Consider the following 12,361-nt stretch of genomic DNA (forward strand, 5'->3'; position numbering starts at 1 on the left):
TTTATGTGACCTGTAAACTAAAGGGTGAAGTGTTTGATTTGGGGGCGAGGAGTTTTGCACTATTTTAGGTCTCCACGCCCTTCCATTGTGACAATATGTTATCTACAACTTTTAGAAAATAACTTTTTGACAGATGCAGCAGTGATCTTCAGAACATGAACTTTAATATACATTTCCTTGTCATTTGAGGTATTATGAAGCTGCTGTTAGAAATGTATGGATGCCCATTTCTGCCACATAAGAAAAACTAAATCATGCTTTGTTAAATTATAATTACAGCACATGGCAAAATTATGAAACAGAAAACAGAATTACAACATAAAAAGTAAAAATCATGACATAAAACAACACAATGACATAAAAAGTTGAAAATATTAGATTAAAAGTCATAATTATGATGTAAAAATTTTAAATTATGGGACGTTTTAATATTAATATTAATAATTCTCATAATTATTACTATGTCATAATTTTGATCTTTTTAACATTATGTATCTCATAATTACGTTTTTACCTTAATAGGGTTAAGTTACCCAAAAAATTATTTAAAAATTAATTAATTACTCACTCTCATGTTGTTCCAAACCGGTAAAACCCATAAAAGACACAAGATATTTTTTGATGAAATCTGAGAGCTCTCTTTTCAGTATTCACCATGCGTCGCCGTAGCTGGTTATTTTTGTTGTCTTTGCGCACAAAAAGTATTCTCCTAGCTTCATAACATTAAGGTCAAACCACTGACGTCACATGAACAGTTTTAACAATGTCCTTTTTGTTACGGAGTGACCGAGACGAGAGGCGAGCGGATCCATATGCAAGCTTTTATTTAAGGGACGAGACAGATACATGGTCGAACAGGCAGGGTCAAACAACAATGGCAGGCAGGTATAACGAAGGCGATGCACAATAGAAGTCCGTGAAACAGGCGAGGGTCAGACCGTGGCGAACGTAATCCGTAAGGGGCTGGGCGAGGAGAATAAACCAATAAACACGAGCGAGAGTCCAGTAGGCAGGCGGCGAGCAGTCGAAACGAGATGGGCCAGGCGAGGGAACAAGGAAACAAGGGAACAATGGAACAATGGAACGCTAACAATGGAAAATAACAACAACAATACTCCGTGGCTTGCATTGGAAAGACCGGGACTTTTATAGCGTGCCTGATTGGTCCCAGGTGCTGACCCAATCAGCGCGCTGCATGACGGGAGATGGAGTCCGGGGTGCAACACAACAGTCTGTGTGAAACGATGGAGTGAGAGCGACATCTGGTGGTGACAGACCGCAGGTCACCGACCAGATTCGTAACACTTTTATTCTTTTTTTGGGCCGTTTAAACATTTTAATTGTGTTGCTGTCTATGCAGGATCAGAAAGCTCTAGGATTTCATCAAAAAAAATCTTAATTTGTGTTCTGAAGATGAACAAAGGTCCTACAATTTTTATTCTTGGGTGAACTAACCCATTAATTATGACTTTTTATTTGGTAATTTTGACTTGTCTCATAATTATGACTTTTAAAGTAATATTTGCAAATTATTCAGTTGCTATATAGTAGTTTTATGCTTTGGTGTCTACACTCTGTTGCCTTGAACTGTTGACATTGTGCTTGTGTTTTGATTATTTTGTTGGCATATGGCTGATTTTATGAGCAAAAAGTAGGGTTCAAAAAGGACTTGTTTGCTCATCCAAGCAGAAAAACAGCATTGCTGATGTAACCCAACATACGGAAGATCAGAGAATTAATTTAATTTACAAATAAGGTATGAAAAAAAGGCATATTTTTACACCTGCAATGGTGTTTCTTTATTTTTCTCATTTTAGCCTGCGTTTTTGAGTCTGAAGCTGAAACGCTGAGCCTCAATGTAGGGTTTTTATTTAGATGTTTTGGCATACCTGGTTGAAAAAGTCACTGTTCGCCCCTGAACTGCACCAAACTGACAAAAATACCTTTTTCTTAGCCCTTTTTGAGCAACTGAAATCGAAAACGGAAAACCCCTATACCTTTTAAACTTTGATTTGCAGACCTAACTATGTCTAAAAAAAAACAACTGTTAAACAAAAAACAAATGTAACAGAAAAGGGAAGCTTAGCTACTGGAATGTGACTAGTGTATTGTTTGCACAATTTTTTTGAAAGATTTTAGGGAAGAACACTTGACACTGGTCCAAAAGTGTCAAGGCTATATCTAGGTGTATTTTCTTAAAAAGTCATTAGGGAGTGTTGCGGCATGTACATTAGGCCTATGAGCACAGTATACACAAACTATATAAATAAAAGTTGATGTGAATATGTTGACCTGTCTGACATCATTGTTTACACATGAGGGCATGTCTCTGGTTTTCCTTCCCAATGTTTTGCACCACTGTTACACTTACTAATTCTTTGCCTTTTCATTTGTACAAGTCCGCTTGTACAAATATAGTAACCAGCCTCCTGCCCCTTAAGTAAATTATCTCTTTAAAACATCAAAGTCATATAAGGAAATGAAATTCCATACATTTTACAGTTCTCCACAGTTAAAAAAAAATACTATATGTCATATATGTGAAAAGAAGAAATATTACATTTACATACTTATTACATTATTACATACTTATATACAGTATTTTTGCATATAAAAGTACTATTTAGGCCTGTATGTGAAAAGAAGTAATATTACATTTACATACTCAGCAATGTGTTTCTGTTTTACGTTAAAAAAAAAAACAAACAAACATATTTAAATAAATATTTCATGACTGTTGTGAAAATTCTACACTCAGTTCCTTATTCTGGTCTCTGTAGCCACACACAGACGTGCACAGGCCAAATGATTTCACAATCTCTGAAGATAATATGTTGCACAATTATATACTCACACTCCACAGTTTCAAACGTGTGGATAGGGTTCAAGTAGCGGATCTGAAACACAGCCGCTGTTTCATTAGCATTAGAAACAAGAAGCTCTGAGTGCACTTACACGAGCAACTGTTAAAATGTCGAGTTGTGTGGACATTTCTGTGTCTGTGACTTTATTTAATCTTGTGATGCAGAAATAATGACATTAACAAAATAAAAAAGTAAATAATATAGGATAAAGGACTTAAAATTATATCTATATGCCAAAAGGGGTCACTTGAATTAATATATTGATCATATTTGCATGGGCAAGTGGAAATATAAAGCAAATGTCCATCTATTCCTTATATTTTGCTGTGCAAAGTGATGTTAATCTCCCACAGGTTGCAGCTATTTTTGAAACATGCAGATGAGGCATACAAAAAGAGAAAAAAGAGACAAATACTGCTGCTCTGTGGTGGACAGAATCATTGCAGGTAACTGTCTATTCTGTCATTGTTGCCACTGGCTGATTTGTGATCAGTCATCAGTATATGTCTATTAATAAGCTATATGTCATTTGTCTAAAGAGACTAAAGCCTTGAGTCATATTTTGTATCATTACCACAATCCAGGAAACACATTATGATTCAATAATAAATATTTCAGGTCTACAAGGGGACTTGCTTAAAATTGAGGTCTATATATTTTAAGACTTAGATCTATACAGATGTCAGGAAGAATCAAGAGAATAAAAATGAATATAGAGAGTATGTAGGTTGTAGCATGCAGTCATTACTCAATACACAATTTCTCACTGGAAGTGAAATTTACTTCTGATGCTATAGCAGATACTGTGTTTTAAAAGTTTTTCAAAGAAATGAAGTTCATAACCTGTTTACAGTGAAATCTGAGTGTGCTTTATTCTTTAGAATTTATAATACTTGGTGGCCAAATAGGATGTGGTTAAACTTCTGAGAAGGTGTCAACAGTTTAGAGCTCTTCGTGTGAACATGTAGGCAGAACCATATGCTTTAGCAAATGGCAAATTAATTCAGGGTGTGAAAAAATTAAATTTCCAGACCAGCAGAGGAAATAGCATATTGATTAAACAGAATGCTTTAAACAAAGGCTGTCATGTTTCTATATTTATATATATAGAGAGAGACTTAAAGTGAGGTACAGCTGCATTATATGTCTGAACGTCACCACAAGACTATGGCTCCAATGATTTAATGTATTAAAACCTTCTAAAAAAATAAATGACCTGTATACCCAAATCAAAAATACTGCAAATATAAATAAATCAACCAGTACACCAAATTGCACGGTAGACTAACATATGTGTCAACCTTTTGCTGAGACAATCCTCACAAATATAATGCCCTTACTTGCAAGTCAGTTTCAAAATCATCGACATAAATGTAAATAGTCTAAACAACAGATCATCACGTATCATACTTGTTTAGAACAGACTGAGGTTATCGGCTTCCTGTCTTTTAACAGGAAAGATGAATCAGAATTATCATCAGATTAAAACTGAGATCAAATTGATTTGAGCAGATAGAGTAACATTTTTTTAAAAAAATGCTTCTTTTTAGTTTTACAAGCACCTTTTGAAAAATACTGTATATGATGTTGAAAATACTTCCATTAAGAGTATGTTCTGTGAAAAGAGCAAAAAGGGAAGAGAGAAAAAAAGTCAGGAAGCACTAAGATAAACTTGTTTCCTGAACAAATTCAGTTATAGTCAGACCAGCATCTGTTCTGGGCCAGTCAAGCTCCTGCACAGACAGCACTGAGAGAACAGGTACGAGACTTCGATTTTTGCTTCTACTTTACTCTAAGATTTACTGTTAGTTCCTGATACAACTAAGATACTTCTTTAAAAACAGATTCTGTAGTCTATTTTTGAAAATATTTGAACTATATATATAATTATTGTTATACTGTGAAAATAGATTTTAAAATTAATAACCGCAAATAAGAATATTCTCTCTATTTTACATTCAGTATAAAAGTTGGGAGTAATAATAATTTGTCTAATTTTTTTTTTTTTTTTCTCAATGATTTAACAAGCAACAACACCACATCTATCAAAAAAATTTAAATACATATGGTAATAGCAGATACTATTTTTATTATTATTTTATATTGTTTCATTGCATATCCCAAACTTACGCAATGCAAATTCTGAGCACTTTCAGTTCCTTAGAACCTTTTATCTTTATACACTACCATTAATTTTTTTTTTTTTTCTGTGACCACCAACTTTGCTAGATGTTGCAAAGGTGTTTTCGAGAAACGTTTTGAATATGTCCGCTCTCAGCAAATTGGGGATTTCAAAAACATGTTTGTTTTTAAATTTATCAAATGAGTGCAGTTTTGTTTCCCTGTGGACGAAGCCTTCAGTTCCCCTTTGCAGTAGTTGTACGAGTAAAGATTCAGTTTCTGTGGTCTGACTTCTCACTCTCTATCCTTCTATTTTTTCTGACATTTGCCCAAAAGAAAGAAGAGACATATAGACAAGACAACGTGAGAGACGAGTGCATCTCGTGCCCACTATTTGACTTGTATGTCTCACTTCTCTGATGCTCATCATGAAGGTCACTGCAACAGCTACAGATCCCATGGCCACAGACGTAAGTGTTAAAACAGTGCTAAAAAACAAACAAAATTTAAAGGGATAGTTCACACAAAAATGAAAATTCTGTCATTAATCGCACACCCTCATGTCGTTCCAAACCCGTAAAATCTTTGAAACACAAATTAAGATATTTCTGATGAAATCTGAGAGCTTTCTGACCCTGCATAGACAGCAACATAACCCAGGTAGCACACATACATCACAGAGACATCTTGACGTCTGCATTTACATCTAGAAGACATATTTTTTAGAGTGTTTGCTTGTCTGCAATGCATCTATAGGATGTTACCTATCTTATGTCAAATAGACGTCTATTAGATGTCTTCAAGATGTTTATGATTCAGAATGTATGTAAAACTAGCATCTTACAGACATCTGTCAGATGTTTGTACACAGCAGATGCTTTCCAGATCTTTAAAGGAACACGCCACTATTTTTATCATAGGCTCATTTTCAGTTGTGCCTGCTGCATCCATGGTACGGCAGCAAAGTTTCTTGAATATTACGCCAGAATGAGAGTATAGTTCCTAGCCATATCGGCCTAGAAAGTCACAACTTTTCATTTTCCGTTGGTCTTAGTACACAAAGTAACTACAGAAGAGTCAAGTTTTAAATAGGAAAAATATTGAAACTCTTTGGTCAGATTTAATGATCTATGCTAAAAGTGCTACCACCAGACCCAGAGATCAGCTGAATTGATTCGAAAATGGTAAAACTCAACTGTTTAACTCTAGGGGAGTTGGGAAATGAGCCTATTTTCAAAAATAGTGGCGTTTTCCTTAAACAGACATCTTGCAGATGTACATGTGCTATCTCAAGGCCCAGAAATGCAGCAAGAACATTGTTAAAATAGTCCATGCGACATCATTGCTTCAACCGTAATGTTATGAAGCTACGAGAATACTTTTTGTGTGCAAAGAAAACAAATAAAAACAACTTAATTCAACAATTTCTTGTCTTCCGAGTCGGTCTTGTCTTCCGAGTCGGTGCAAGGTTGAACCACTGATGTTGCATGGACTATATTAACGGTGTCCTTACTACATTTCTGGGCCTTGAACATGTCAGTTGCATTGCTGTCTACGGTCAGAAAGCTCTCCAATTTCATAAAAAAATATCTTAATTTGCGTTCCTGAAAATGAACGGTCTTACAGGTTTGGAACGGCATGAGGGTGAATCATTCATGACAGAATCTAAATTGGGACTATTTGAACAAAATATTGTCCTTTGCTCTTTTACAGTACACAAATGATTATGATTACAACAGTACTGCCTCTGACTATGATGACGCTGCCCCCTGCAGTCTGAAGGAAACATGGGACATTCTTCGTAGGTTTGCCCCCGTGGCTTACATCCTTGTCTTCATCCTGGCGCTGGTGGGTAACATTCTGGTTCTGTGCGTGATCCGCCGCTATCGGCAATCTCGACACAGCCCCTGCTCCTTCTCACTGACAGACACCTTCCTGCTCCATTTGGCCATCTCTGACCTCCTGCTGGCTATAACATTGCCATTTTTCGCCGTCGAGTGGATCAACGAGTGGGTTTTTGGCGTATTCATGTGTAAAATAGCCGGAGCATTGTTCTCGCTGAACGTCTATTGTGGGGTGCTGTTCCTGGCCTGCATCAGCTTTGACCGATACTTGGCTATCGTACATGCCGTCAATATCAGCTGGAGACGCAAGACCTGTCACGCTCAGCTGGCCTGTGCCATCATCTGGGTCGTCTGCCTGGGGTTGGCAATGGTGGACGTGTACCACCGTGACGTGGTAAACGTACCAGGCATAAATCGGTTCATGTGCCAAACAGATTATTCTAAAGAGAACAGCCAGCAATGGCAGATCGGCATGCAGCTGGTTAGCATGATTCTTGGATTCATACTTCCCCTATTGGTCATGCTGTACTGCTACCTTCGCATTTTCAAAGCACTGTGCCACGCCACACGTAGGCAGAAACGGCGCTCAATGAGGCTCATCATCTCATTGGTCATTGTGTTTGTAGTCAGCTGGGCTCCGTATAATGCTTTGCGGATGACTGACAGCTTGCAGACTTTTGGGGTCATTGTCAGAACCTGCACGCTCATGAAGGTGCTAGATGTGGGCACTTTCGTGACAGAAAGCTTGGGCTTGGCACATTGCGCTTTAAATCCGTTACTCTACGGCCTTGTGGGGGTAAAGTTCCGTCGTGAGCTCGCCCAGATGTGCAAGGCTGTTTTAGGACCCCAAGGGTGCCTCGGATTAGCAGGATGGGCAAACGGTCGGGGATCATCCCGCAGGCCTACTGGATCATTCAGCTCAGTGGACAGTGAGAATACCTCGTACTTCTCTGTCATGGCCTGAAAAGAGTGCAAATGAACAGGAGTGCAAGAAAAGAAGTGACCGTTTTATCTGGAATTGGGAAGAAGCCACAATTTCAGTTTGTGTAATCTGAAAGATACACAAAGAAAGTTTCACGTTCTCTTTTTTTTTTTTTTGAAGCAAGGCATTTTGTAAAGTAGTCTTAACATCCATTCTGTTGGAAAATGCTTTGTCATCAATTTTCTCTTGTTACTATTATTGATCTACCTGATGGTTTTTAAATACATATGGGAATATTCAAAAATGTAACAACTTCTTCCTATTTCTGATGTATTTTAGCTATAAGCTCTATGTAGCTATATATTCATATTTTTATATCTTTTATATTTTTTATACATTAAATGCTGAGACAAAGCAATACGATTTTAAAATTAAATGCTGTAGATTAGCATTTTTGCAGTTTGTGGCAGCTGTTGTCGTGACAATGAATCATCTGTTGAGTTGTCTGAGTCTGGTACTGCAAACAGGAACTGAAAATAGACTCCACATCCACTTTCTTAATTTTTCTTTTTTTTAAATACTCTTCGTAAAAAGCACTGTAACATCAAATTGCGTTTTGTTTATCATTTTATAAATCTGTTGTTTGATATTTTAAGTAGATGACATCATATAATACACAACACATCACATTTAGTATATAACAGGTATGAGCATGACCGGATGCAATATTTGTAAAACACATCTATTGTCATTTTTGTTTGTTGTTGCCAGTTCTGTAGTTTTATTAAACTTGTAATAAAGTTTCGTATGACTCACTTCTTTTATTATCCTCTTCTTCAGCTCTAGACTGTAGAGGATGTGATATATTTTAATTCTGAGAATGATGGCCACAGAGGAAACGTAGAGCAAAATGTGTAATCGTTTCATAATATTCATTGTTTCGTCTCTTTCAAAATTACTGGAAGATCTGTTTTATTCTTAGAGGGACAACCTCAGAGGAAATCCATCGGTATAATCACTTTTGTTCATCCCTTTTAAAAATATTTGTTTTCTTTCAGAGAGCATCGTGGATGTGTTTATATTTATTAGTGATACAATAAAAAAAAACAGGTTCATTTTTATTCAGATCTTTTCTGCGGTTAAATTCTGACATGTGATGGTAACAAAAAAATGCTAATATAAAAAGGTGACTTAAGAGCAACATAAGAGGATGCTCTTGTAGCTGAAAGCAGGTCTGGGGGTCAGGAAATGTTGTGAGTCAAACTAGAACTCATACAACCCGCAAAAACACCAGATCTCAGTGCATTTGTAGCATCTGCTGAGCCTGAACTCTGAAGTTTCACAGCTTTTTCAATATTCAGAATTGGCCTTCTGTGGATTTTGGTTAATGTCAGTTGGCCTTGAGGTACATGGTAAAGGTGGGTGGGTGTATGGGGTTAAAAAAAATCCCATATCAAAACTCAGAATGTCATTTCCATACCTAAAATATATATTTTACAATCACCCTTATGCAGATTGATCATAAACACAGCTACAAGGCTTCCTACCCGTGGCCATCCCTCACAAAACCTAACATCTTGCATCTTGCATGTAACTACACTGTTAGGCATTTCTGTCATTTAGTTATTAACTATATATCACCCAGTATAATACTGCAAATTCCCTTTGGAGTAAATAACTGTAATAGCCATTGCATTATGGAAATTTTCTGTGATGTCAGACCCCAAATACAGAGACTTACTGTATTTTTTAAAATTGCTGTATACTACTTTATTTGCTGTAATGGCCTCATTGGCGGCATGCTATTGAGGTCGTTTTTCCTCATTTATTATATTTGGATTGACAAGATTTGCCCTACACTGTGTCCTGGTGAAAAAAACAGCATATGCTGGTAGGCATGTTTTGATGCAGGGATGCTGGTTAGGTATGTTTTGATGCTGTTTTTTTCTGGTCCTTTGCTGGTTTTTGCTGGTCCTTTGCTGGTTTATGCTGGTCATGTTGCTGGTCAAGGGCCAGCGTAAACCAGCAAAGGACCAGCATAAACCAGGTAAGGACCAGCATAAACCAGCAAAGTACCAGCTTAAACCAGCACCAAAATATACCTAACCAGCATCCCAGCATCAAAACATACCTACCAGCATATGCTGGGGTTTTCTTTACCAGGGTACAACGCTGCAAAATCCGTTTGTCCTTCATGTCAGACACAACGCGAGCGCTTGAAGTACATCTGTACGTCAGAAATATACCGGTGCATTACTTTACTGTAAGCATCCACTGTAGATTGTATATTTAATGGGTTCTATATTGTCTTCTTTTGTCGAGTCGCGCTGCGCCGCGCCGCTCGTGTCCGAGGAAGACGCTGAAGCAGCGGGGCGGTCACTGACGCGGTGTTTGCCCGGGGATGAACCCGCGAGAGCGGAAGAGTTCCGGAGAACAGCTACGCTGTGTGTCCATGCAATTTGCGAGCGATTAAGACCAGCAAGGAAGGTAAAAATATATATACGTTTGTCAGATTTTTGCGCACCAGTTTAACCTAGTAATATTTACCCATCAACATGGCGGTTACAAACTTTACTGTAGTAAACTGCGCTGTCCTTTCAAACGGCTTTTGTCAGCTTATTAAATGAAGTTACTGAATTTAAATAATTTGCAACGAGCAACACTTATCCTATATTAACATTAGGTTAACTAATGTGAAATTTTGTTCAGGTGTTAGTATAATGTTGGCCAGTAGCCTATTGAGAAAAAAAATCTTTCAACTTATATGGCTAACTGTTAGCTGCCTTTCTAGTTTTAGAATTAGTTTGTTATAATTATTAATGGAATTTAAGATTTACTGCATTTTTGTTGTGTTTGTGTTTTAAAGGCAACTCCAATGAAGCGTCAAGAAAGTATGCCAACCACCCTGAGACTGCCAGTTCATGGTTCAAGAAAACAGCTGTGGTTTTGAGATGTTTGTATTCTATGTGGGGTTTGCCTTTTAAAAGTGTGCCATTTCTTCTACTTGTTTTTCAGAGAAGACATTTCTGTCACTAACAAAGTGGATGGTGAGCAAAGGTGGTGGCCACGTTTTGGAGCAGACCTGGGTTTTGCAGATGTCTGTGTATTCTTTGGCTGCGTGTCTTTTTCTCCATTGTTTCTGTTGCCTATAGATTCTTTGTGAGGATAAATCCAGAGGATACAACATAATGCACAGCAAAACGTCCTAAGACAGGGGAAATGGTGAAGATGCACTGTTCCAGCAGTTTAAGACTGTATTTTTAAGTGTTATACATGCATTGTTTTAAATAAAGTGTTAGATATTTTGTGATTATTGTCTCTTTTATTGAATGTCAGTAGCACCTGTGTAGAGTAAAAATAAAATAAATTTAAATGAATTCAATATAAAATTAAAAAATCTACTGAAATGTATATTAAAATGAATTAACTACAGTAGTATACTGATAAATTTGACTTTTTAAATAGTATTTGGCTGTAAAACAGCTACAGTTTGCAACTGTGAATTAAATACAGTTTGCTACTGTAAATTCTAATTACAGTAACTTACTGGCAACAGTAACAACTGTAAAAACCCTTTGAAATGTCTAACAGTGTACACCTTGTTTTATTATAGGTAGAATACAAAATTTTCAATACAAGCATTTCAGTCAAATGTGGTTTATGCAATATTTTAAACATTTAACCCACGGGTGAAAATCAACCTGTCGCACCAGTTTAAAAGTAGCACAGTTCCGAGGAAAAAAATGTGGATTTGGCAACCCTGCACCAAGCTGCAGGAGTAAGATTTGAGTAATATCAGGAGTCAAGATTTAGAAATCATGCCTGACGCATTTTTTAGGTCCAAAAAGAGGACATGTCCAGGGAAAAGACGTATGTCACCCTAGCTAAAGAGCCAAATTCTGACGACATTACAGAAATAGATAGTAACATGCTTATCACTGTGACGTAAACACAAGCCTTTTGGCTATTCAACAGATGATGAAACTAATGATTCATCACACCAAATAGCCTGATTCAATAGGAAAATGTTAATGCAGGACAGCATTTTAAACATTTTTTACATGGTTGAAAGCACATCTTTTGGACGACGATTCCATTATTGTCAGCAAGCTGGTTAAGAGGTTTCTCTCCAATTAGAAAGCACCTGCACATGCTAATTTATGACTTAAATATTGGGAAGTAGGATTTTTTGACAAGCGTGTGAAAACAGCTTAGTTGCACTTTACATGTTCAACTGTGGTGCAATAAATAAATTCTGACGTTTTGGTTCTTGGTGTTTTTTGGTTGCGAAGGGTGACGTCCATAAGCAATGAAAGCTCATACCTGAAGGGGGCGCTCAACACCTGTCAGTTTTAGCTCCGTTGTTATACAACTAAGTTTAAGAATACAATGAAGGACGGGTTCTCTCGAACTCATCTCATCAAAAAGGTAGAGTTCTGTCGCTGGGGTGGTACCCTAGGTACAAAACTTAAAAGGTACATCTTTGTACCTACCTCTAAACGGTACATATTAGTACCTTAAAGGTACATTTTAGTACTTTGAAAGTACATATTGGTACCATAAAGACACGTCTTAGTACTTTAAAGTTACATATTTGTACTTTTTCACTT

General features: G+C 37.0%; 1 protein-coding gene and 1 long non-coding RNA gene across 2 annotated transcripts; both read left to right on the forward strand.

The window, feature by feature from the left end:
• Positions 1–4,465: 4,465 nt before the first annotated feature.
• On the forward strand, positions 4,466–8,567 carry cxcr3.2 (chemokine (C-X-C motif) receptor 3, tandem duplicate 2). Its single transcript, XM_051132124.1, has 3 exons — positions 4,466–4,623; positions 5,322–5,455; positions 6,699–8,567. Exons 2-3 carry the CDS (start codon positions 5,405–5,407, stop codon positions 7,791–7,793), a joined length of 1,146 nt encoding a protein of 381 aa, XP_050988081.1. The 5' UTR covers positions 4,466–4,623; positions 5,322–5,404; the 3' UTR covers positions 7,794–8,567.
• Positions 8,568–9,856: 1,289 nt separating this feature from the next.
• LOC127178936 (uncharacterized) lies at positions 9,857–11,061 on the forward strand. Its single transcript, XR_007829456.1, has 2 exons — positions 9,857–10,238; positions 10,618–11,061. It is a non-coding gene; the product is annotated as an uncharacterized LOC127178936 (long non-coding RNA).
• Positions 11,062–12,361: the final 1,300 nt, after the last annotated feature.

This window comes from Labeo rohita, chromosome 16 (assembly GCF_022985175.1).
Source record: "Labeo rohita strain BAU-BD-2019 chromosome 16, IGBB_LRoh.1.0, whole genome shotgun sequence".
Taxonomy (NCBI): Eukaryota; Metazoa; Chordata; class Actinopteri; order Cypriniformes; family Cyprinidae; genus Labeo; species Labeo rohita.

What these genes read in the sequence shown, in the direction of transcription:
- cxcr3.2 (XM_051132124.1), top strand. Translation starts at nt 5,405, where the DNA reads ATGCTCATCATGAAGGTCACTGCAACAGCTACAGATCCCATGGCCACA. An exon ending in CAGATCCCATGGCCACAGAC is followed by an intron (nt 5,456 to 6,698) that starts GTAAGTGTTAAA and finishes GCTCTTTTACAG; the next exon opens with TACACAAATGATTATGATTA.